This window comes from Leuresthes tenuis, unplaced genomic scaffold (genome assembly GCF_036924035.1).
Source record: "Leuresthes tenuis unplaced genomic scaffold, fLeuTen1.0.hap1 SCAF_22, whole genome shotgun sequence".
NCBI classification, from domain to species: Eukaryota; Metazoa; Chordata; class Actinopteri; order Atheriniformes; family Atherinopsidae; genus Leuresthes; species Leuresthes tenuis.
This window is the reverse complement of record NW_027325376.1, coordinates 14,959,443-14,987,206: the sequence shown is the minus strand read 5'-3', so window position 1 is coordinate 14,987,206 and position 27,764 is coordinate 14,959,443. Positions and strand designations below refer to the sequence as shown.

Here is a 27,764-nt window from a genome sequence, read left to right as displayed (position 1 = left end):
CAAGGCTATGAAACTTACCGTGTTGGACTAAATAAACTAAGGCTACGGAACATGAATAAATTACAAAACAAGACAGCACTGCAGGAGATTTGCTCACTGCAGGCTCGTGGAACTATGGATCATGAGACAAGACAAAGGGCTTGTAATGTAGCTCAAAAGGAGACAACATACTGGCCACGAGACAAAGGAAACGCAGACTATTTGAACACATGAGGGACCAAGGGGAACAGGTGGAAACACTTGGGAATCAGGGAAGACAATGAGACGCATGACACGGGAGGAAGGGAAAGTTACCTGAAACGAGAGGACAAGATTAGTGACTTTTCAAAATAAATCTGGAAATGACGAGCCAAGACATGAAACAGAACGTAAATCGTGACAGTTTCCTCCTATTGTTTTCTTCTGGATTGTTCTCAGTAGGTTTGCTTCTTATCTTTCATCAACCTTTAACCTATTGTTGTTAAGTGAGTGCTTTGCCTCAGGTTTATACTGCAGGTAATTGAATAAGTGTCATGCTGCCTCCTGTGTTGGGTGTTGTGAGTCACTGCCTGATCTGTATGTAACACCCACTAAAATGAAAACTTCCAAATAACTCATTGTCTAATATACCGTGTTATTCATGCCAGGGATCCTGGGCATGTTTTGAGGTCCTTGGTAGCTGGAATGTGACCACCGCTTGTGTTGCTGCAGCTGTGGTTTAGGCTACAGGAATGCTGCTGTTTTGCCCTACATTCATTCTTCGTGCTTTGGATCTTGTTATTTTTCATCAGTGGGGGTTACATGAGTGCCACAGGAAGGGGCTCTATTATAGTTGAAATGGGTACAGCGCCACCTATCGTACAGGGGTATGACATGCTTTTTGCCAGTGATTCGATTTATTTACCGCCATATTTCCAAGGATAATTAACCTTGCTCAGATATGGAGCATAACCCAATTATAGCTATAATCCAGTTAATCTCATGTAGACAATATGCATGTTAGCCTTCTGACTTCATTATTTTTGGCTTGACAGAGCAATCTGAGTTGGTGCGGGTTTTCCTCAATCACTCACGTTGCACTTGGGCGGAGTGCAATAGTCCCTGGTTACACGGCTGAATAGTCCAAGCACTGTTACCGCAACAGGTGACAGGCGCTTTGGCGTGAGCGTACGCACATTGTTTGAGACTGGGATTGGCCTGATTTTAAACCTTTGGAAAGAGGAATGTATTTTTACCCGCCACTCGATTGTTTATTTAACAGATTGACTGGTGTTTTTTTGTGATTTACCCTAAAGTAGTTACCATATTATTTAGTTTTGAATTTGCTTTCTGTTTCACTGTTGGTGGGAGGCCTTTCTTAGCTGTTGATCTCCACAGTATTTAGTGTTGATCAGTAGCTTGAAGGGGCTCCCTGTTATCCCCATTTTATTACAAAGTGTTTTCTTGTTTCAGAGGCAGAGCTCCCAGAGGTGGTGGTCTGGATTTTCTTGTGGCAGCATCTCCTTGTAAAAGTTTCTAATCACCTTTTTAAATAAGGAATATTCCCTGAGTGAAATTCCCAGGATGGCATTGTTGGTCTTGAATTTAGCCTACTTTACTGGAATAGCTGGGCATGTCACACAAGTATTATTATTGTTGGTAGTAGTAGTAGTAGTAGTAGTACTAGTAGTAGTAGTATCATATTATTTTCCAGAGGTTTGCTTACTGGACCTGTTGCCTCCATGACTGACCTCAGATAAGCAGAAGATAAAAGATCAATGTATGTTTTGTAGTATTGTCCGACACTATATTTTTGCGAATGACAGTATTTGCTGAAGCATGACTAATCCTCCTGGAGTACTGTAAATTAAGTGACCAGGGGGTTGGAAGATCCCAAAATCGTAAGGAAGGGCTCCAGCCCTGGCTCCGGCATAAATGTTTGAGCTCTGGCCATGGCATAGCACCTACAGACCCCTGCACAGGAACAGGGACATAGAACAGGGACATCTTAGGAGCGCTAACTTAGACCGCTCCTAAGAAGCTCTTAGCACTAAGAGCTTCTTAGCGAATCTGGGAAACGCGGCCATTGTCTACAGGCTCTGCCTTTGCGCTGGGCAGGAGCTGCAGCAGTGTGGCCCTAACATGGGCTCTGACACTGTCCCAGCAAGAAATGGGATTAACTAGAAATAGCTTGTTGGGTCCAGGTGTGGACACTGTCACAGTCCATATTACCAAGAAGAGGTCCAACCCAAGGAGCAAAAAGGCGTGAAAGACATAGGTGTCAGAACCTAAATGTTTATTATGTACAAACTAAAAGCAGCGCCATGTGCTGGAAACAAAACAAACAAGAAACATAGCTGAGCAGAAACCACAAAAGTACAGGGAGTGCTACAACAGTGATCTGGGGAATAAGGAAAACCAAAGAGCACATACAGTATGCTGGAATGGGTGATTAGGTGAGTGGAAACAGGTTGTAACATAGTGATCAAGTGACAAGACAAAGGCAACTGAGTACATTGAAGGATAATGTCAGGAAACAGCAGAGAAACCAAAATGAAAAACTCGCTTGAACCAAAGACTAAGAATTGAACAGAATTCACATGAAGCAGAAACTAACTAAATGTACAACAGAAACTGAACTAAGTCAAAGAACACCAACAAACCAAGAACAATCCAACTAAACCAGTAAAACAAGTTCAGGAAAACGAAAGCAAACTGAATGAGGGAAAACTATGATGTGATGCTTGTTCACTGTAAAACATTGAAATAACTGATTCTTATGTATCATTCAGGATTTTAAAAACATCCTGAAAAAATATTTTCTACCACATCAGGCCCTATGAGAAAAACTTCAACATTGTTGACCATGATAATAATTATGGACAACAATGTTGTTATATCAATGGAATATGTGATGTAAAACACCAGCTCCACCTTTTCATGCCTTTTTGGGGTAGAGCAAGATTTTCACAAGTCAGAAAAGAGGAACTTTTTTTGTTTGTTTGTAACGGCAACACAGAAACTCCATGAAATGGAGTTACAGAAGTAAAACAATAAACAGTAAGACCTTTGGGTCGAAGACGTGCAAAAACATTAAGCTACAGGAAAAAAAAAATCAGATAAAGATTTGTTTTCAAAAATGTTTATTGACTTTATGAGTGATAAAAAGGATTCTAAGTACAGCAGAATTGTAGCTTAAAAGGTAAAACTGGCAATAATCAGCCAACCTGGGAAAAGCCACATTATCCATATAAAACACCTGGACACTGAAGTTTTTAGTGAACACTTCAGTTAATAAACAGGAGTATGTGTTGACTTGGTTAACCACTGTTTTTAGCTATTAATGAATCATTTGGAAACTTGCTGTCTACGTACAGCAGCAGAATATGTATGAGGAAATGACTCAAAAGAAACTACACAGCCTACGGCATTGTTCCAAGGAATTTATGAAAAGGCTACACCCTATAATAGCTATAATAGGTTAGAGAAGTAGATATGAATGTGGTTTAACTGGTATGGACAACCAAGGAAAAAGAAGGATTTGAATGCCTCAAAATTCTTTCACTTTCACTGTACTGTGATTTTCTGCTGGTTGGCCAGTTGGTTGGTCATTCTCAGACAGTGATGTGAGTCCAACATCTCACCATGAAAAACTGTAACACAAACTGTTAAAAATTTAAAATCTGCTTAAGAATAGATCCTGCAACACAAAAACACCTTGTAGACACGTTAACAGGGTTTCATAAATTGATTCTTTGCAAAATGGGATTTTAAGGGTTAATGCTCTCACCAAACCCAACAAAAGTTTAATCTGTCTGCCTAAAACTGCTGATCTTTTTTCTTAGAGTTTATAGATAATATGATTTCCAACTGTGGAATTGCCTGAAAATAAACTATAACAACAGAATTGAAGAGACTGTGGAACATTATGATGTGTTTGAGCAACAACTGTTTTCTACAGAAGAATCGGATGGAAAAGGCTTTAGCTACAGATTGAATTATTGTCAGCTGAATCAAGTCAAATTAGTTTGTTCTTTTGTAGATGTTACTTACAAAAAATGACAAATTACTGACAGAATACGCACATAACCAAGTGAAAAATATATATAATATAATAATATACATTAGCCTATAGTTTGAGGGTTTGTAGATTTGACATGAAGATAGTCATACACTAAACATGGCATCCAAAATGTGAAATCTTTCATGGGTTTATTGGAACCCCTCATTTGAAAGTCTTTCTCTATTTGACTGACTGAAATGACATCATTATAACTAATGATGTCATTTATGCAAATGTGTTAATCTGCATCACTTGAGAATTTGGCTTATTTATTTACTTATTTATTTATTACTCTTTGGCTCCCCCTACAGTTCTGGGACATAATGCTGCTGTCCTAAAACAAACTTGTTTAAACCCTGTGCATGTGAAGCGTTACACTTGAATTGGTTGTAGATTTTTGTTGATTTGAAGAATGACAGAATAACACTTGCAGAAGCTACAATTAATGTCCAGAGACAAAGTTATCTGTTATTTGTTAATGTTATTCTAAAAAGAACAAAACTGTACAACAGTTTTAGTTCTGATTTTCATTTGTGAAGGATGTGCGTGAGTGCGTATGTGTGTGTGAGTGTGTATGTGTGTGTGAGTGCGTATGTGTGAGTGTGTATGTGTGTGTGAGTACGTATGTGTGTGTGAGTGCGTATGTGTGAGTGCGTGTGTGGCATCAATATATGCGTAACATAATACTTATTGTATCCTTCCTGTTACCTTCAAATTTACTAACATCTTTTACCCTTGGGGTTCAGAAAATTATTAGAGTTAATATTGTTTTCCAAGTTTGAGTGTCCAGTACTTTATGTTTGTTTATTGACTACTTAAATAAATTTAAATTGACTACTTAAATTTTTGGTGTTTTAATGGCTTTATATTATATCTATATTATAAATATATATATTTTTATATCTATATTATTTGGAATGAAAAACAATTTCTGTTATCAAGAATAGTTAGAGACATCGTGGCTGGAAATATTGCCCTTCCAGTTTCAGCAGCCCAAAGGTTTGCTGTTGCTTCACCTTTTGACTTGTACACTCCGGTCAAAATGAGCATCCCAATGTAGGCTTGCAAGTGGGTCACATCCAAGTCTTTCCAACTCTCCCTATATGCGCGGCTATCCTCTAAATTTATCATCTCAAGTACATCCTTTTCGATAGACGGTGTAATGAATAGCTCAAATGCTGATTTTATGTCTTGGACATGGCTGACAGCCTTTCTGGTGGGGCCTGGAACCATTTTGATTACATTAGCAGCACTAAGTCTACCCTGTTGTTCAAGAAGTGAGGAGATAGATCATACTAACTTTCCATTTTTGGAAGGCAGTATGTTTGTTGGTGGTTGAGAGACAGGAGGGTCAACACTGAAGGTATCAGTGACATCGGCGACCTTGAGTGTCATGAAAGGTGCCTAACGAATGAAAAAATAAATGTATTATTATCATTCTCATCAGAAGAAGATGCCTCATAATCAGGGTCCTCCTCAACATCATCCTCTGTCTCCGACACATTCTCATCCACTGTCCTGGTCAAAGAGTTGTGACAACACATCACTGACACAGACCATTTCTGAGAAGACATGCAGTTTGTGAGAGCACACAGAAAACCAAGAAGACTGCTGTGCAAGCTTTTATAAGTTTGCTCTACCCCTCATGTTGTGTGGACTAAAACTGTCTTCACGGGAACCATAAGTTCCCGCCCCCAGCATTGGCAGCTGGGATAGAGTCTGAGCAAATCAAGACTGGTTCCCGCAAGAAAGAGGCTAAAATATGTAGGAACGTGAGAGCAGACAGGTTTCGAAGCTTGAATTCATCGACAATGTTGCAACCTAGCGAGGGAACAGGCAGAGACATAAAAACCCACACGCACACACACACACACACCACAAGGGTTATGTAAGGTTAGGGCCCTAAAACTTTCTGAAGATTAAACAATTGTTTGTTATAGTGTCGTCAATATCATCCAAAAACAACCAGAACCAAGGTGTGTAACTGTTGATATTTCTTATATGTTTTACACGGTGAAAAACAGCTTGGGGTCAAATTGACCCCGAAGAACACTGATGCATACAAGCTGTGTACAGGAAATTCAAAACATATCTTCTTGTTAATTTTATGTTTACCCAGTTGTCCCCAATAAATAAGGAAAAGTCATGAAATATTAAGCAACAAAAAAAAATGATGTCAATAATTTATTTAGAGACGTTAAACATTGAATGGGGTCAAATTGACCCCAAAGGTAATAGAAGGGGTACATTCTATGGTTCTATGAATTGAAAGCATTTTAAAAGGCTGCAAACTTCCAAGATTTTTATGTGAAAACTTTAAAAAAACGACCAAAATTTTGACTGGAAAATATTTCATTTCAATGTCAGCCTGAACCAGACCTGAAGTGGCTGACTGAGGCTTCATCTGGGAGGCAGAGACAATCAGAGTAAGGTTCTAACTTTTGTTTCACTCTCTGACATAACACAGATGTGCGTGCTGCTTTTGTAGTGATGTAATGGTGAGTGAAATTTAAGGGTTGAAAAAAGCTTCTTAGAGTGTCAGTCATGAACACAACAAACGAAAACTCTTTCTCAGTTCCTGGCAGGATTTAGTTCCTGGTTTGGGTTAGAAATCAAAACCAACTGATTTTTGTTAAAAAGCAAAAAATCATCATGGTTCAAACTAAAAAAAACTTTCTTTCTACTTTTTCTCAGACACCATTTTAACACCTCACATGCACCTGCTCTCATGAGCACCAGAGGTCACATGTTCTGTGAATGTAATTGTTATTATAGTTTGTTACTGTCTGCATGACCAAATGACCCATGTAGCTCAGAGCAGTTTCTGCAGTAACTGTGTCCACACTGGACGCTTCTTTTAGCAGATCCAGACATGGAATGTTTTGGGCACTTGTTGATGATTCAAACCTAAATGCTGTGTGTAAGATCCACACAAACAACTGAATAAACACTTAACACAGCACACTGTTTAAACTGTGGTGAATGGGTTTAATTTTGAACAACAAAAAGCTTCATATTAAGAACTGGACTTTTGCTGGATTTTCCTCCACATCAGTTAGAATTGAGCTAGTCTTGGATGTGGAAGTCTCAGGCTGAAAATTGGTCCCACCCTGGCTCTGGCTCAGAATGTCACACCGCACCGTATTCAGTAAAATGCACCATGTTGAAGGTTGTATATTTTCTTCTGCCCATTCTTCATCCATGGCAGAAGCCAGATGCATGTAGCTGATGTGCTGCGACGTTGTTGTGTGACAAAGCCGCAGCACTTCAAACAATCAGAATGGAAAAACCACACAAACAGGAGAAGTTTTCTAATCTTTCCTGCCATGAGCAGAAGATTACTCACATCCAAATACATTTAAATATACATTTAAGTATCTTTGCCCTTGACCTTCTTTGTCCAAAGTTACAAATACTTTTACTGCTGTTTATCCACTGATAGCTTACACAATTATACAAAATCATAGAGTTACAATACAGCCTTTTTCATGTAGCCTAACAGAAATGCTGATCTGAAATCTCTATCAATCACATAGACATTCATATGAGAATAACTTCTGTTCAGATTACAGTACTTTATGTGGCCTAATTGAGCGAGACTATAAGCATGAAATGTATACTGAAGCAGCCTATACAAATGGTGATGTTATCACTTTTATCAACTGAGAAACATCAAGCTCTAGAATAATGACTCTTGGGACCACCAACTGATTTGATTCCATCCAACCTCTTGCTGCATATTCCAGCTGTCAGTCAGATCTGTAAATGTACATAGCTGTCTGTTAACGTTTCATCTGTCCTATGGAGTACTATAAACCATTTTCCTGATAATAACTTTTTTAGAAAGTAAACGATGATTAATTGTTCAAGATACTTTGGAAGGGTTTCAGCTTTTCATGTGTCAACAGAAAATGTGAAGTCGACATCATAGAATTTCATGTAACTGGGTTTGTTTATGTGCCATAAGGACGCTGCCTGCTCTGAAACTGTTGTTTCTTTGCAGAGACCCTGCATACTAACATTCAGGCTTAGTTATTAATGAACATACTCTAAGACAAGCCTTTGAACTCATGTCAGTTCATTTATGATCAGCAGGAAGTATCCAGTGATTTCTGCTCACAGCAAGTTAGATAACAAAGTTCTATCATTACAGCAAATCTTTTTTAACATTACAGTGTTCTACATCTAACTTAAATCCAGCTGAATTTGTATGAAAATAATGTGATTGGTTCACTTTAGAAAATATAAAATAGTTACTCACAAGCCTGCAAAACAGTTCACTCCTTCTACTTTTATGCATTTTTTTTAAAGAAATCCATCAAAATGGACCATTTTGTCCACCCATTGAGCCAAATTAAACCAAAGTCAACTTGACAACAACAGTGGCAAATGAAAAAACAGAAGAGCATTCCTCATCAAAATAGACTAAAATGCCTGAAAACTGATAATGAAGATAATTAAGATCAAAGTAATTACAATACACCAAAGGAATTACAGATGTAATAAGAAAATAAGAGCAGACCAATCAGCTCCTGTGGCGTTTCAGCCTCTGTTTCACAGATATTATGTGTTTATACCAAAGCGAGTAGCACGATTTATTATGCTCCAACTGCCACAAAATTGTTTCACCTAATCTTTATCAGCAAAAGTCTTATAAGAAATATTAACAAATTTACTATATAAATTCCCACATTTAGACAATGAAATCCCAAACCAACAGAGAATAAAAGTTTCACAGAAAGTAAAAGAAGAAAACCAACAAAATATCAAATATCAAACCAACAAAAAATATTTTGAAGAAAAATAAATCCAGTTAAAACTTGATTTCGGGATGTAAGCAACATAAATTAATTGTTTTTCTGTGAAGCTTTCCAATAGTTAAAGTATGTCGTGAATTTCTTGTTGTAAATGTGAACTTTGAAGTTTAAATCCAAAAGATCCTTCTTATAATCAGTTTAATAACATAATCCCATCTTTGTTGTTCTGAGATATTATCTGCTGCTTGCATTCTCTTTTTGATATTGATTTCAATAATTTACCCAAAATAAAAGCTCAGCGGCAGCCTAGTTTAACAGAGCCTGATTGTCCTCCATGCTTTGATATTTAATTACCATAATGTTTTTTATTTATGTTATTTACACTTCCTTGATATTTAGCACCTTTTAATTGGCACTTCAGCACACTTACCAACAGCCTTAGCTGTGTTCTTCACTGCCTCTACAGCCGGGTCCGCTTCATCAGTTTTACGACACCTAAAATAACCAACTGCTGCTGCTGTAAGAGCAGCAGCTCCAGCAGCTCCTGCCACTTTACCAACTCCCAGACCTGAAGCTGCAGCTGCTCCAGCTAACCCTGCTGCTACCCCTCTGATAGCTGGTCTCATAGCTTTCAGTACCAGGGCAACTGTACCAACCATCACAGGCACACCAAGCAGAGATCTGAACCACATTCCTGTAGTAACACCTGCAGCTTTCTTCAGATTATTTGACACAGTTTTCTTTGCTTGACTCTTTCTATCTTCCTGTGACATATGTCCTGATGAAGACTGAAGGCGTCTTTCCTCCTCTTGTATTAGTCCGTTCACTATTTGTAGCATCTCATTGGTGTAGAAACCTCTATTGTTCACCATCTCTGTTATTGTGTTGAGCAGATTTCCCACCTGGATCTGGTTGTTCCTGTATTCATCCTGCTGGTTGTTCTTCCAGTATTTGTTGTCAACCACATGGCAGCGGCCTCCACATTTCTCCAGGAGATCCTGCAGATGCTCATTTCCTCTCACAAACTCTTCAATCTTCATCCCTTTACGGAGCTGATCACCGTGAGTGAAGACGACCACAGCATGTTTGAAAGCTTCCTCATAAAAAGTTTCTTTTATTTCAGAGACAATCTCTTTCTCATGCTTTGTAAATTTCTCCACTTTAAGTAAAATGAGAAAAGCATGAGGGCCAGGGGAGCACTCGATGATGCACTTTAATATCTCAACTTTCAGGTCCTCTTCATTCCTGATATTGTCAAAGAATCCAGGAGTGTCGATCACTGTGATGTTTCTTCCATTAACCTCTCTGGTTGCACTCTGACATTCACTTGTTCCAGAGTTTGCAGAGTCATCCATCTCAAACACTTCCTCTCCAAATATGGCTTCAGCGAAGCTGCTTTTCCCAGCTCCAGTTTTCCCAAGTAGAACGATCCTTAGGTCTGCTGCAAGAAGACAGTAATGATTTCAGATTAGTGCATCTTCAATTAAATACATTATGCACACACACACACACACATGTATATATGCATGAATATACATCAGAGATGGGGATTAGAGTCGTATAACTCGACTCGATTTGCACTTAAAGCTACAGTTGGTAAGATGGAGAAGAGAGCAGACTTAGCTTGAATTTTTTTTATTATTATTATTTTTATTGCTTGTTTTTTCCACACATAGCCACACAAAATAAAACAAACAACAACAAAAGATAAACAAATCAAAATATAATGCCCAAGCCCAGCCTAAGCACATACTTACACACACTCACCTACACATGCACCCCATGGGGGAGTGTTTAAGCCGTGTGTAATTGCAAAACCAAGAAGAATTCAAGTTCATCTTAAATCCAAAATAAAGAGCAAACAAGTTATTTACTGACATATGTCATTCCTAAAGGGAAAAAATATATAATAATACAGACAGATATGTCAAGATATATTATAAATACAGTCAGACTAGGTACAGATATTTCCTCAAGGGTCCCCATGTTACCTCCCATTTATGTTGGCCTTTCACATTATTAGACCGCAGTTTCTCCAAGTGAATGACTGAAACAAGTTCATGTACCCACTTTTTGAAACGTGGTGGAGTTGGTGCCTTCCATTCTTTAAGGAGTACCTAGTAGCTAGTACTTAGCTAGTACCATGCCCATCAACAACACTGGCTGAATGTGTGAAGGCAAAGTTAAGGAGTCCTCTGAACATCCAAAAAGAGCCAAATTCCTATCAGGAGGGATAGTCCTGTAGTAAACTCCAGAAAAAAAGAACAGATCCAAAACAAATTAATGAGTGGACAGTCCCACAATAAATGTGACAGCGTACCATCAGTTAGTTTACATTTAAGAGTAAAATTTATGTAACATGACCTTAGAATAATGGAAACGATGAATCACTTTAAACTGAATTGTGTCTATAATTGATTGACCACCTACAAATACAAGAAAGTACAGCCCAAATGTTGATGAAGAAGCTTTTTCAACCCACACAGAGAAATTTCTTTCTTCAGTGTGCATTATACACATCAAGGGATGGTCCTGGGCAGCGGAGGCAGTGTCCTGAGGAGAGCTGCTCAAACTCTGGGAACAGAGTGTGGGAAGGGTCCCGAAGTATGAGGGGCCGTCAGGGACATTATTCAGAATAACCTCACACACACACGTGAAATGCTCTTACATACACTACTGAAACAATCTCACATAAATAACTGAAAAATTATTTGCTCGAACACACTACTCAAATGCTCTCATACATACAAGTGAAATGCTCTCACACACTCGACTGAAACGCTATCACACACACTACTGAAATGTTCTCAAACACACACACTACTGAAATGTTCTCATACATATAAGTGAAATACTCTCACACACACGACTGAAACGCTATCACACACACTACTGAAATGTTCTCAAACACACACACTACTGAAATGTTCTCATACATATAAGTGAAATACTCTCACACACACGACTGAAACGCACTCACACACACACTACTGAAATGTTCTCATACATATAAGTGAAATACTCTCACACCCACGACTGAAACGCACTCACACACACTACTGAAATGTTCTCACACACACACGACTGAAACGCACTCACACACACTACTGAAATGTTCTCACACACACACTACTGAAATGTTCTCATACATATAAGTGAAATACTCTCACACACACGACTGAAACGCACTCACACACACGACTGAAACGCACTCACACACACACTACTGAAATGTTCTCATACATATAAGTGAAATACTCTCACACACACGACTGAAACGCACTCACACACACTACTGAAATGCTCTCACACACACACGACTGAAACGCACTCACACACACACTACTGAAATGTTCTCATACATATAAGTGAAATACTCTCACACACACGACTGAAACGCACTCACACACACTACTGAAATGTTCTCACACACACACTACTGAAATGTTCTCATACATATAAGTGAAATACTCTCACACACACGACTGAAACGCACTCACACACACTACTGAAATGTTCTCACACACACACGACTGAAACGCACTCACACACACTACTGAAATGCTCTCACACACACACGACTGAAACGCACTCACACACACTACTGAAATGTTCTCACACACACACTACTGAAATGTTCTCATACATATAAGTGAAATACTCTCACACACACGACTGAAACGCACTCACACACACGACTGAAACGCACTCACACACACTACTGAAATGTTCTCATACATATAAGTGAAATGCTCTCACACACACGACTGAAACGCACTCACACACACTACTGAAATGTTCTCATACATATAAGTGAAATACTCTCATATAATATATAACATATTTCACTATAATGTGTGTGAGGATGTCAGTGTGGTGTGTGAGAGGATTTCAGTAAAACCGGAAGGTCTTGGGTCAGTGCAATTCACGCGTCTTCTAAAGGTCCATTAAATAGGTCCAAAAAGTGGTCACAACTTTCCTTTTTGATAAAGCTTATAGTTAGGGATGGCTCAAGTAATCCTGAAACATCCCATAGTTAAGCTGCTATAGGCTTAGACTGCTGGGGGACCTCATCTGTCACACCTTTCCTCACTTTGCTCTCTTTTTCCCCCTGTTTAATTTCTCAAATGATATTATGTACATGTGACATTATTGTGGTTATTAACTTGTGTTTCCCTGTTCCAACAGGTATCCTTTGAATGGTGTTATGGTGTTTTTCCCCCTCTTTTCTGTCTTCTCAAACCCCAGCTGGTCGAGGCGGATGGCCACCCTTCCTGAGTCTGGTTCTGCCAGAGGTTTATTCCTGTTAAAAGGGAGTCGTTCCTTTCCACAGTCGCCACAGGCACGCTCAGGACGGGAGATTGAATGATGACAATCATGATGAGATGACAATTGTTGAAATTTGGCGCTACATAAATAAAACTGAATTGAATTGAATTGAATTGAATTTCAAAAGACAACCTTGTTGAATGTCTTCGTTAAAAGAATGTTCCTACCTTGTGACCATAGAGATACCAGTTAGAAAGAATGTAAGAATTATTTAAATTAATAAGTTTTGGCAGAAAATACTTTTCTTATATATCTATATGTATATATACATACATACACATAGATACCTCCATTAAATTAATCAGAAACACACTCCATACATTATTAATGTGGTAAATTACTATTCTAGGTGGAGACGTCTGGTTTTTAATGAAATATCAACATAGGTGTATAGAGGCCCATTTCCAGCAACTATCACTCCAGTCTTCTAATGGTACATTGTGTTTGCAAATTGTCTACATTTCTACAGATTACCTCAACAAATTAACAGCTAGAATGCCAAAGGTCTGCAATGCTGTAATTGCTACAAATGGAGCATTCTTTGACAAAAGCACATTTTGAAGAACAAAATGAATATTTAAAAAAAAAATCATTAATTCTAATCTTGTCAAAGTCTTGACTATATTTTCTATCAATTTTGCAACTCATTTGATAAATAAAAGTGAGTTTTCATGGAAAACACAAAATTGTCTGGGTGACCCCAAACTTTTGAACGGTAGTGTATAGGTAAAATAAAATCTTCTGCCAAAACTTAGGAATTTTCATTGTTTTGAATTATTATTTGTTTCATTGGTAACCTGACATGCAGTGGTGCTCACAATATTAACTGTAATGTTTCAGTTTGGACATTTTAGGGGTCTTGAAGGCAAGAGACATACATACGATGTTCAGCAGGCCCCAAAAGCCTGCAGTGTACAGTCATATCATGTGTTTCTGTGTTTCCAGGTTAGAAAAAATAATGAATGTAAGAATGTAGTCTTACAGGCATTTAATGAGTGCCTGTGACTCACATACCAATAGTTATAGAATGTGACCTTCATGTAAGAGTTTTGAAAGTTAGATGCAGTACCTTTAATGAACCTGGCTAACCAGAAACTCATGGGTGTAACCACAGACTGCCTGCTAGGATACGAGTTGTGTGAGTTTACAGTACATTATCAGTAATAATGTGTTCAGAGAGTTAGTTAAGTTGATATTTGTTGCATGCAAGCTTAATGGTGAGATATGTGCATGTGTCGTTCAGCAGATCTGAATAGCCTGCAGTGTGTTCTATGTGAGTAAAGATGTTTAGGCTCACATGCTAACTGAAAAATGTGTGATTAGTGTTTTCACAGACAGCTGGTCTGTGTCTTTGGTTTTTCCTTCTGACATGTCAGCCTCTAACTGCCCACCTTTAAGTATTCATGCCTGCTTCCAGTCTTCAACACGCTCCCTGAACAACAGCCCAACAGTGATCTACACTTTATTCCTGCCAGCAAGTGTCTTAAGTTTCCATCGAGTTTAGGTCCAAATGATTCTTTAGATACAACATTTTTACAGTGTTTTTATATATTTGTGTACAGCGTGTACTGTATTTTTCACACATACATTCAGTATGAATGAATGAAGATAAATTCAAACAGAAACATTATTCCATCAATCTTGTATTTTATACATAATCAACGTGAATCTGTTTGATCTACAAACTGTATTTGTGTTATCAGTGCAGCTCAGCTGACATATTGGTGTTGTGCATCTAATGTGTTTGAAAGTTTTTAATTAAAGACATTTTAGCTCTCCATGTTTTCAGTCATTCAATCTACACAAAAAAAAATTAATTATCTCTACTCACCTGCCATGATTTTAGAAATCAAAGTGAAAATCTGTTAGAACTTGTTCTCTGCTCCGTTCTCTGCTGTGAGTGTAGCTCATCTGTTCAAATCACTTCCTCGAGATGCAATATATAAAACTAATGCTGTTTTAGAGGCGGAGCTAGTGTCAAACTAGATTTTATGGGCTCTGGTTTGGATTTGTCTTGTTTTTTTTCTGGGTTTTGTTCTATTCTCTTTTCTTGTAGTTTAGTCATGTTTTTTAGTTATGATTTATGTCACATGTTTTATCTTTGTCGGTTTCTGGAATCTGTTGTCTTTCCTTGTTTTCAATCAGGTTTCTTGTTTCACATTTCTCACGCATAGTTTCCTCAGCCTCCACGTTCAGGTCACTCACTCATTGTGTTCAATCTTCTCAGCTGCTACCTTTCAACAATCAGTTCTCTTCAGTATTTAAGCTCTCTGTTCTCTCATAGTCACTGTCAGAACCTTGCTGTTACCACCACTTGTTCCATTTTCATTCGTTTCTGGTTTCTGATTTGTCTTGGTTTTTTTATTTTATCTCCATTTTGTTTTTATGTACTTCTGGTTTGGCCTCACCCTTTGTTTAGGTTTGAAATAAATCAGTTCAGTTTCCTTCAGCCTCTGATCATTTGCTGCATCTGCATTTGGGTCTTTCATAAACACTCTACCTCAAACCATTTCAAATATAAACTATAAACCTACTTTAGCAACTGCCTGCAAAGCTGATATCAGCTTGAAATTACTTTTAAAAGGATGGCTTCAGCACAGCTTCGTTAAAATGGTATTCTCCTGTGTTGAGTGCACGCCCTGTTGCCTGACTTATGTTGCTCTTGCAGATGTGTCTGTGGTGATTAATTTGATCAGTCATTCTGTAATATTTGCTTATCCTTAGCATTTAATCATCTTTAGATCAGCGAGCTGTTGTGTGGTTTCTGTCAAGTACCGTGGGACTCAGGACGCAGATGCAGGGTCGTGTGGTTCCAAGTGGTTTTATTAGGGTGGTAACACCCATACCGAAATCCCGCACTTTCCGACAGCCCACCATTCCGACAAGGCTTTCCGTATAAGGAAATGTGCGGTACTCAACAGGTGAGTCCCTTCTTTCGGTTTATGCTACTTATATGTTTAACACATGTTTACAGATAAGTCTTCGACCCAAAAAAAAACAACACAAAGTCTCGGCAACTGGAGGAGGAGAAGCAGACCGTGGTGGTTTTCAATCACACACTCCAATGCCACTTGTTTCAACTTCCGAAAATTTAATCCAGGAAAAAAAGGCTTACAAACATGGACCGAAATGGCTCCATAATACGCACAAGAATCCAAAAGAAACTAAAGTTAACTACAAGAAAGCAAATAAACAGCATGAAGTGGTCAAAATTGGTTTTACGCATGCCTATGTGCGTCTGTCACATGCGTCTTCGGGCTCCCACGTTGGTTTGTGGATGAAAGCCATATGTTCAGCTGTAATGTCATGTAAAAACAATCTCTACATGACATTTACTCCCAGGTGTGACCAGTTAGGTCCTTAAGATATCAACAGGCTGTATAAAGCCTTGCGCAAAGGCTGTGTGTTTGTGCCAAATGCGCAAAGCCCATCCGCTCTTCCCATAATTGGAGGGAGTACCCATAAATCACGTGAATAATATGAATAAACGTTTTTTACTGCATTTTGTTGTGTTTTATACGTTCTATGCTGTCATTTCTCTCTTCTCCTATTGGCAAGGCAACGCAAAGTGCTTGCAACTGTGTCCTGTGCAGTAGCCGTGATATCTGTAATTGCAATTATTACTTTTGCATATGATGACAGCGTGCAAAAGACGCATTGGCTCTGTGGACAGCTCACTGACACTGTAGTTCTGCTTAATCAGTTTCAGTCTCGCCAGAGTTACATTAATATCTGTAGCTTTATATTTGAAATTCGGGGGGTTGAACTCACCTTCAATGATGGCAACTATGAACGCTCCGCTAATCGGAGGCGGTTATGAAAAGTTACAACCAAAAATCACTCCTTGAAACGGAGGTAAAAAACAAGGCTATGAAACTTACCGTGTTGGACTAAATAAACTAAGGCTACGGAACATGAATAAATTACAAAACAAGACAGCACTGCAGGAGATTTGCTCACTGCAGGCTCGTGGAACTATGGATCATGAGACAAGACAAATGGCTGGTAATGTAGCTCAAAAGGAGACAACATACTGGCCACGAGAAAAAGGAAACGCAGACTATTGGAACACACGAGGGACCAAGGGGAACAGGTGGAAACACTTGGGAATCAGGGAAGACAATGAGACGCATGACACGGGAGGAAGGGAAAGTTACCTGAAACGAGAGGACAAGATTAGTGACTTTTCAAAATAAAACTGGAAATGACGAGCCAAGACATGAAACAGAACGTAAATCGTGACAGTTTCCTCCTATTGTTTTCTTCTGGATTGTTCTCAGTAGGTTTGCTTCTTATCTTTCATCAACCTTTAACCTATTGTTGTTAAGTGAGTGCTTTGCCTCAGGTTTATACTGCAGGTAATTGAATAAGTGTCATGCTGCCTCCTGTGTTGGGTGTTAGGAGTCACTGCCTGATCTGTATGTAACACCCACTAAAATGAAAACTTCCAAATAACTCATTGTCTAATATACCGTGTTATTCATGCCAGGGATCCTGGGCATGTTTTGAGGTCCTTGGTAGCTGGAATGTGACCACCGCTTGTGTTGCTGCAGCTGTGGTTTAGGCTACAGCAGTGTTTCTCAATTCCAGTCCTCATGACCCACTGCCCTGCATGTTTTCGATGTTTCCCTCCTCCACCACACCTGATTCAAATGATCAGCTCGTCATCAAGCTCTGCAGTGACCTGATAAGGAGCCATTTATTTGAATCAGGTGTGGTGGAGGAGGGAAACATCGAAAACATGCAGGGCAGTGGGTCATGAGGACCGGAATTGAGAAACACTGGGCTACAGGAATGCTGCTGTTTTGCCCTACATTCATTCTTCGTGCTTTGGATCTTGTTATTTTTCATCAGTGGGGGTTACATGAGTGCCACAGGAAGGGGCTCTATTATAGTTGAAATGGGTACAGCGCCACCTATCGTACAGGGGTATGACATGCTTTTTGCCAGTGATTCGATTTATTTACCGCCATATATCCAAGGATAATTAACCTTGCTCAGATATGGAGCATAACCCAATTATAGCTATAATCCAGTTAATCTCATGTAGACCCCGCTGCATGTTAGCCTTCTGACATCATTATTTTTGGCTTGACAGAGCAATCTGAGTTGGTGCGGGTTTTCCTCAATCACTCACGTTGCACTTGGGCGGAGTGCAATAGTCCCTGGTTACACGGCTGAATAGTCCAAGCACTGTTACCGCAACAGGTGACAGGCGCTTTGGCGTGAGCGTACGCACATTGTTTGAGACTGGGATTGGCCTGATTTTAAACCTTTGGAAAGAGGAATGTATTTTTACCCGCCACTCGATTGTTTATTTAACAGATTGACTGGTGTTTTTTTGTGATTTACCCTAAAGTAGTTACCATATTATTTAGTTTTGAATTTACTTTCTGTTTCACTGTTGGTGGGAGGCCTTTCTTAGCTGTTGATCTCCACAGTATTTAGTGTTGATCAGTAGCTTGAAGGGGCTCCCTGTTATCCCCATTTTATTACAAAGTGTTTTCTTGTTTCAGAGGCAGAGCTCCCAGAGGTGGTGGTCTGGATTTTCTTGTGGCAGCATCTCCTTGTAAAAGTTTCTAATCACCTTTTTAAATAAGGAATATTCCCTGAGTGAAATTCCCAGGATGGCATTGTAGGTCTTGAATTTAGCCTACTTTACTGGAATAGCTGGGCATGTCACACAAGTATTATTATTGTTGGTAGTAGTAGTAGTAGTAGTAGTACTAGTAGTAGTAGTATCATATTATTTTCCAGAGGTTTGCTTACTGGACCTGTTGCCTCCATGACTGACCTCAGATAAGCAGAAGATAAAAGATCAATGTATGTTTTGTAGTATTGTCCGACACTATATTTTTGCGAATGACAGTATTTGCTGAAGCATGACTAATCCTCCTGGAGTACTGTAAATTAAGTGACCAGGGGGTTGGAAGATCCCAAAATCGTAAGGAAGGGCTCCAGCCCTGGCTCCGGCATAAATGTTTGAGCTCTGGCCATGGCATAGCACCTACAGACCCCTGCACAGGAACAGGGACATAGAACAGGGACATCTTAGGAGCGCTAACTTAGACCGCTCCTAAGAAGCTCTTAGCACTAAGAGCTTCTTAGCGAATCTGGGAAACGCGGCCATTGTCTACAGGCTCTGCCTTTGCGCTGGGCAGGAGCTGCAGCAGTGTGGCCCTAACATGGGCTCTGACACTGTCCCAGCAAGAAATGGGATTAACTAGAAATAGCTTGTTGGGTCCAGGTGTGGATACTGTCACAGTCCATATTACCAAGAAGAGGTCCAACCCAAGGAGCAAAAAGGCGTGAAAGACATAGGTGTCAGAACCTAAATGTTTATTATGTACAAACTAAAAGCAGCGCCATGTGCTGAAAACAAAACAAACAAGAAACAGAGCTGAGCAGAAACCACAAAAGTACAGGGAATGCTACAACAGTGATCTGGAGAATAAGGAAAACCAAAGAGCACATACAGTATGCTGGAATGGGTGATTAGGTGAGTGGAAACAGGTTGTAACATAGTGATCAAGTGACAAGACAAAGGCAACTGAGTACATTGAAGGATAATGTCAGGAAACAGCAGAGAAACCAAAATGAAAAACTCGCTTGAACCAAAGACTAAGAATTGAACAGAATTCACAAGAAGCAGAAACTAACTAAATGTACAACAGAAACTGAACTAAGTCAAAGAACACCAACAAACCAAGAACAATCCAACTAAACCAGTAAAACAAGTTCAGGAAAACGAAAGCAAACTGAATGAGGGAAAACTATGATGTGATGCTTGTTCACTGTAAAACATTGAAATAACTGATTCTTATGTATCATTCAGGATTTTAAAAACATCCTGAAAAAATATTTTCTACCACATCAGGCCCTATGAGAAAAACTTCAACATTGTTGACCATGATAATAATTATGGACAACAATGTTGTTATATCAATGGAATATGTGATGTAAAACACCAGCTCCACCTTTTCATGCCTTTTTGGGGTAGAGCAAGATTTTCACAAGTCAGAAAAGAGGAACTTTTTTTGTTTGTTTGTAACGGCAACACAGAAACTCCATGAAATGGAGTTACAGAAGTAAAACAATAAACAGTAAGACCTTTGGGTCGAAGACGTGCAAAAACATTAAGCTACAGGAAAAAAAAAATCAGATAAAGATTTGTTTTCAAAAATGTTTATTGACTTTATGAGTGATAAAAAGGATTCTAAGTACAGCAGAATTGTAGCTTAAAAGGTAAAACTGGCAATAATCAGCCAACCTGGGAAAATAAACATTATCCATATAAAACACCTGGACACTGAAGTTTTTAGTGAACACTTCAGTTAATAAACAGGAGTATGTGTTGACTTGGTTAACCACTGTTTTTAGCTATTAATGAATCATTTGGAAACTTGCTGTCTACGTACAGCAGCAGAATATGTATGAGGAAATGACTCAAAAGAAACTACACAGCCTACGGCATTGTTCCAAGGAATTTATGAAAAGGCTACACCCTATAATAGCTTAGAGGTTAGAGAAGTGGATATGAATGTGGTTTAACTGGTATGGACAACCAAGGAAAAAGAAGGATTTGAATGCCTCAAAATTCTTTCACTTTCACTGTACTGTGATTTTCTGCTGGTTGGCCAGTTGGTTGGTCATTCTCAGACAGTGATGTGAGTCCAACATCTCACCATGAAAAACTGTAACACAAACTGTTACAAATTTAAAATCTGCTTAAGAATAGATCCTGCAACACAAAAACACCTTGTAGACACGTTAACAGGGTTTCATAAATTGATTCTTTGCAAAATGGGATTTTAAGGGTTAATGCTCTCACCAAACCCAACAAAAGTTTAATCTGTCTGCCTAAAACTGCTGATCTTTTTTCTTAGAGTTTATAGATAATATGATTTCCAACTGTGGAATTGCCTGAAAATAAACTATAACAACAGAATTGAAGAGACTGTGGAACATTATGATGTGTTTGAGCAACAACTGTTTTCTACAGAAGAATCGGATGGAACAGGCTTTAGCTACAGATTGAATTATTGTCAGCTGAATCAAGTCAAATTAGTTTGTTCTTTTGTAGATGTTACTTACAAAAAATGACAAATTACTGACAGAATACGCACATAACCAAGTGAAAAATATATATAATATAATAATATACATTAGCCTATAGTTTGAGGGTTTGTAGATTTGACATGAAGATAGTCATACACTAAACATGGCATCCAAAATGTGAAATCTTTCATGGGTTTATTGGAACCCCTCATTTGAAAGTCTTTCTCTATTTGACTGACTGAAATGACATCATTATAACTAATGATGTCATTTATGCAAATGTGTTAATCTGCATCACTTGAGAATTTGGCTTATTTATTTACTTATTTATTTATTACTCTTTGGCTCCCCCTACAGTTCTGGGACATAATGCTGCTGTCCTAAAACAAACTTGTTTAAACCCTGTGCATGTGAAGCGTTACACTTGAATTGGTTATAGATTTTTGTTGATTTGAAGAATGACAGAATAACACTTGCAGAAGCTACAATTAATGTCCAGAGACAAAGTTATCTGTTATTTGTTAATGTTATTCTAAAAAGAACAAAACTGTACAACAGTTTGAGTTCTGATTTTCATTTGTGAAGGATGTGTGTGAGTGCGTATGTGTGTGTGAGTGTGTATGTGTGTGTGTGAGTGTGTATGTGTGTGTGAGTGCGTATGTGTGAGTGCGTTTGTGTGTGTGAGTGCGTATGTGTGTGTGAGTGCGTATGTGTGTGTGAGTGCGTATGTGTGTGTGAGTGCGTATGTGTGAGTGCGTTTGTGTGTGTGAGTGCGTATGTGTGTGTGAGTGCGTATGTGTGTGTGAGTGCGTATGTTTGTGTGAGTGCGTTTGTGTGTGTGAGTGCGTATGTGTGTGTGAGTGCGTATGTTTGTGTGAGTGCGTATGTTTGTGTGAGTGCGTATGTGTGTGTGAGTGCGTATGTGTGTGTGAGTGCGTATGTGTGTGTGAGTGCGTATGTGTGTGTGAGTGCGTATGTGTGTGTGAGTGCGTATGTGTGTGTGAGTGCGTATGTGTGTGTGAGTGTGTGGCATCAATATATGCGTAACATAATACTTGTTGTATCCTTCCTGTTACCTTCAAATTTACTAACATCTTTTACCCTTCTGAACCTTCGGGTTCAGAAAATTATTAGAGTTAATATTGTTTTCCAAGTTTGAGTGTCCAGTACTTTATGTTTGTTTATTGACTACTTAAATAAATTTAAATTGACTACTTAAATTTTTGGTGTTTTAATGGCTTTATATTATATCTATATTATAAATATATATATTTTTATATCTATATTATTTGGAATGAAAAACAATTTCTGTTATCAAGAATAGTTAGAGACATCGTGGCTGGAAATATTGCCCTTCCAGTTTCAGCAGCCCAAAGGTTTGCTGTTGCTTCACCTTTTGACTTGTACACTCCGGTCAAAATGAGCATCCCAATGTAGGCTTGCAAGTGGGTCACATCCAAGTCTTTCCAACTCTCCCTATATGCGCGGCTATCCTCTAAATTTATCATCTCAAGTACATCCTTTTCGATAGACGGTGTAATGAATAGCTCAAATGCTGATTTTATGTCTTGGACATGGCTGACAGCCTTTCTGGTGGGGCCTGGAACCATTTTGATTACATTAGCAGCACTAAGTCTACCCTGTTGTTCAAGAAGTGAGGAGATAGATCATACTAACTTTCCATTTTTGGAAGGCAGTATGTTTGTTGGTGGTTGAGAGACAGGAGGGTCAACACTGAAGGTATCAGTGACATCGGCGACCTTGAGTGTCATGAAAGGTGCCTAACAAATGAAAAAATAAATGTATTATTATCATTCTCATCAGAAGAAGATGCCTCATAATCAGGGTCCTCCTCAACATCATCCTCTGTCTCCGACACATTCTCATCCACTGTCCTGGTCAAAGAGTTGTGACAACACATCACTGACACAGACCATTTCTGAGAAGACATGCAGTTTGTGAGAGCACACAGAAAACCAAGAAGACTGCTGTGCAAGCTTTTATAAGTTTGCTCTACCCCTCATGTTGTGTGGACTAAAACTGTCTTCACGGGAACCATAAGTTCCCGCCCCCAGCATTGGCAGCTGGGACAGAGTCTGAGCAAATCAAGACTGGTTCCCGCAAGACAGAGGCTAAAATATGTAGGAACGTGAGAGCAGACAGGTTTCGAAGCTTGAATTCATCAACAATGTTGCAACCTTGCGAGGGAACAGGCAGAGACATAAAAACCCACACGCACACACACACACACACCACAAGGGTTATGTAAGGTTAGGGCCCTAAAACTTTCTGAAGATTAAACAATTGTTTGTTATAGTGTCGTCAATATCATCCAAAAACAACCAGAACCAATGTGTGTAACTGTTGATATTTCTTATATGTTTTACACGGTGAAAAACAGCTTGGGGTCAAATTGACCCCGAAGAACACTGATGCATACAAGCTGTGTACAGGAAATTCAAAACATATCTTCTTGTTAATTTTATGTTTACCCAGTTGTCCCCAATAAATAAGGAAAAGTCATGAAATATTAAGCAACAACAAAAAATTATGTCAATAATTTATTTAGAGACGTTAAACATTGAATGGGGTCAAATTTACCCCAAAGGTAATAGAAGGGGTACATACTATGGTTCTATGAATTGAAAGCATTTTAAAAGGCTGCAAACTTCCAAGATTTTTATATGAAAACTTTAAAAAAACCACCAAAATTATGACTGGAAAATATTTAATTTCAATGTCAGCATGAACCAGACCTGAAGTGGCTGATTGAGGCTTCATCCGGGAGGCAGAGACAATCAGAGTAAGGTTCTAACTTTTGTTTCACTCTCTGACATAACACAGATGTGCGTGCTGCTTTTGTAGTGATGTAATGGTGAGTGAAATTTAAGGGTTGAAAAAAGATACTTAGAGTGTCAGTCATGAACACAACAAACGAAAACTCTTTCTCAGTTCCTGGCAGGATTTAGTTCCTGGTTTGGGTTAGAAATCAAAAACCAACTGATTTTTGTTAAAAAGCAAAAAATCATCATGGTTCAAACTAAAAAACTTTCTTTGTACTTTGTCTCAGACACCATTTTAACACCTCACATGCACCTGCTCTCATGAGCACCAGAGGTCACATGTTCTTTGAATGTAATTGTTATTATAGTCAGTTACTGTCTGCATGACCAAATTACCCATGTAGCCATTTCTGAGAGGAGATCTCCTCTTGATGTGCCCCATTTAGCATTTCATAAAGAGCTAAAACATTCAGAGATGCCCGTAGATGTAATTTTTAATCAGTCTAATAGTTTGTACAAATTACAAGGGAACCTTTTTTACATTTTCAAGAAAAAGGACTTTGTTCACACGGTAAGTGACGAGGATGAAAAACAACTTATAAACTGTCATTTTTTATCAAGCATTTTATTTCCAAATGTAATATGTTAAAGGATACATACATCTAAATTATCAAACAACTTTGTTAGATATTTGCAGAGATGTCAACGATAGCTGCGCAAAGTTCTGTGATGTAACGCAAAGGAAGGTTCAGGTTTTTCACGTTTGCTGAGTTTCTGTGGACCGAAGTGTGTTTGTTCTCCAGTTTGAGAATATGAGAGATTTGGGGTGTTCGCTCTTTCTAACTTCTTCTTAAGGTTAGTGTGTAACCCAAGAGACACTTGTTGCCTGGTAACCACATTAAAGCCAATTAATGTCATAGTTGATGATAGTAAACAGTGAACATTCCATCCGTATGTAACAGAACTCAGAACTCAACACATCAGAATTCTAGAGAACCACAGAGCAGATATTTCAGATCATCATCACTGAGGATCAGTCTCACTGTGACTTTGAGGAGAAAGATACTTATTGCAGTTACAACTTGTACTTTGACAGATCTATGATGGAGTCTTCACGGGAAACATCTTTTTTGGTTGTGGGAACCAAACTTTCCAAAAAACATCAAGCTGAAGAATGAGTCTTGGAACCACCCACTGATTTGATTCCATCCAACCTCTTGCTGCATATTCTAGCTGTCAGTCAGATCTGTAAATGTACATAGCTGTCTGTTAATCTGTGTTATGGAGTACTAAACTATTATCATGATAATTAATACCTTTTTTAGAAAGCAAACAACGATTAATCATTCATGAGACTTTGGAAGGGTTTTAGCTTTTCATGTGTCAACAGAAAATGTGAATTCTGAAATAAGAAACAGAGTTGCACTGTCATGAAAGTACATTTCTCCATTCTCTTGCCCCTTTCCAAATCACTAAGTGACATCTGTCAATAATGCTTCATACATATATGAAGTATATATATATGTCGTTTATATTTTTCTGATCCTGCCGTGTCAGGTTATGCTACACTTCGACATATGTCCTGATGAAGACTGAAAGCGTCTTTCCTCCTCTTGTATTTGTTCGTTCACTCTTTGTAGCATCTCATTGGTGTAGAAACCTCCATTGTTCACCATCTCTGTTATTGTGTTGAGCAGATATCCCACCTGGATCTGGTTGTTCCTGTATTCATCCTGCTGGTTGTTCTTCCAGTATTTGCTGTCAACCACATGGCAGCGGCCTCCACATTTCTCCAGGAGATCCTGCAGATCCTCATTTCCTCTCACAAACTCTCCAATCTTCATCCCTTCAGGGAGCTGATCACCGTGAGTGAAGACGACCACAGCATGTTTGAAAGCTTCCTCATAAAAAGTTTCTTTTATTTCAGAGATAATCTCTTTCTCATGCTTTGTAAATTTCTCCACTTTAAGAAAAATTAGAAAAGCATGAGGGCCAGGGGAGCACTCGGTGATGCACTTTGCTATCTCATCTTTCAGGTCCTCTTCATTCCTGCGATTGTCAAAGAATCCAGGAGTGTCGATCACTGTGATGTTTCTTCCATTAACCTCTCTGGTTGCACTCTGACATTCACTTGTTTCAGACTTTGCAGAGTCATCCATCTCAAACACTTTCTCTCCAAATATGGCTTCAGCAAAGCTGCTTTTCCCAGCTCCAGTTTTCCCAAGTAGAACGACCCTTAGGTCTGCTGGAAGAAGACAGTAATGATTTCAGATTAGTGCATCTTCAATAAAATACATTTATTCACACACAAAAAAAACATATGTATATATACATGTATAAAAAATCTGAAATGGTTGTATCATAAAACTGCTTAATGGCAACATAAAATTATCATGATGCTGTCACTAAATCGTCTGGGTTTGTTTTCATATTTTAATTGAATCTCTTTTAGAGACTGCTGACTCCGATTTTCTTATTGCTTAAGTTTTTTTTTTTATAGACCATGTCTGTGAAAACAGAGAGTGTCCACTTATACACCATCAGAGCAGTATTTGAGCAGATGAAGAAGCTTTTTGAACCCAAACAGAAACATTTCTTTCACATCACCCACCATGATTCCAAATCTGTTCTTGCTCCACTCTGATTGTCGCTCTTCTGTGATGTAAACCATCACTGTGCAATATGTCATCTCTGTCATTTTCAATCAGCAACATTTCTCTGAATGCAAGAATGGAGGCAGTCCTAAATTCATGCATGTGGTTACCGTTTGCTGCAGTTCCTCTGTTTTGTGGTGCAGAGAGCACACATTGGCCTGCATGACTAACAGGAGCACTTCATGTTTACTGTTTTCACTCTTCAGTCTTTCTCTGATTCCAACCTTGATCCTCCCTCTCCTTATTGCCTTCTTTTTGTGGTTATAGTGGTCCCGCAGTATTTCCTGTGCTCTCAATAATAACTGTATTCAACCTACAGAGAAAAATTCATTATCTCTACTCACCCGCCATGATTTTAGAAAAGTGAAAATCTGTTGGAACTTGTTCTCTGCTCCGTTCTCTGCTGTGAGTGTAGCTCGTCTGTTCAAATCACTTCCTCGAGATGCAAGAAGAGGGGAAAAACGTTTTTTTAGAGGTGGAGCTAGTGTCAAACTAGATTTTATGGATTCTGGTTTAGTTTAGTCTTCTTTTTATCTGGGTTTTGTTCTATTCTCTTTTCTTGCTGTTTACTTGTGTTTTTTTGTTATGATTTTTTTTTGTTTTATGTCACATGTTTTATCTTTGTCTATTTCTGGGATCTGTAGTCTTTCCTTGTTTTTATTCATGTAGATTAGATTAAGCTCTCTGTTCTCTCATAGTCATTGTCAGATCCTTACTGTTACAACCACTCGTTCCATTTCCAGTTCTTGTTTCTAGTCTCTGATTTGTCTTGTCTTTTCATGTTTTGTCAGCATTTTGGTTTCCTTTTTTTATTGAAAGAGTATGAGCAAGAGTCTCATGCAAGAATATTTTCGTATTCTTTCTAAATTTCTCTCACTTTTTTCGTAAGAAGGTATCATACAAACACGCCATGTCAGATACAAACGCTCTTAACTTTGGAAAAAGTGTATTTAAGTGCACGTGCACGAGGATAGTAAATTTGCATACTCCACGTCCAAAATAATACCATATAAGGCTATGCTTCCTCTCACCTGTGCCAGGAAGTGTTGAGTCATGAGAAATGGCATCAAGGCGCAAAAATAACAACTTTACGGGCTCTGAGACTGAAGTTCTGCTTTCAGAGATCCAAAAAGGAAAATCTGTCATTTTTAGCAGTGTCAGC

General features: G+C 38.6%; 1 protein-coding gene across 1 annotated transcript in view; it reads right to left on the bottom strand.

The window, feature by feature from the left end:
* Nucleotides 1-1,825: 1,825 nt before the first annotated feature.
* The window catches only part of LOC140281691 (GTPase IMAP family member 8-like), a 32,890-nt gene continuing 6,951 nt past the window's right edge, over nt 1,826-27,764 (bottom strand). The window contains exons 2-4 of the mRNA XM_072376186.1: nt 25,516-26,193; nt 9,209-10,219; nt 1,826-1,932 (exon numbers count right to left, since the gene is read on the bottom strand). Coding sequence (XP_072232287.1) covers nt 1,826-1,932; nt 9,209-10,219; nt 25,516-26,193 — 1,796 coding nt within the window. The remainder of the gene's footprint in view (nt 1,933-9,208; nt 10,220-25,515; nt 26,194-27,764) is intronic.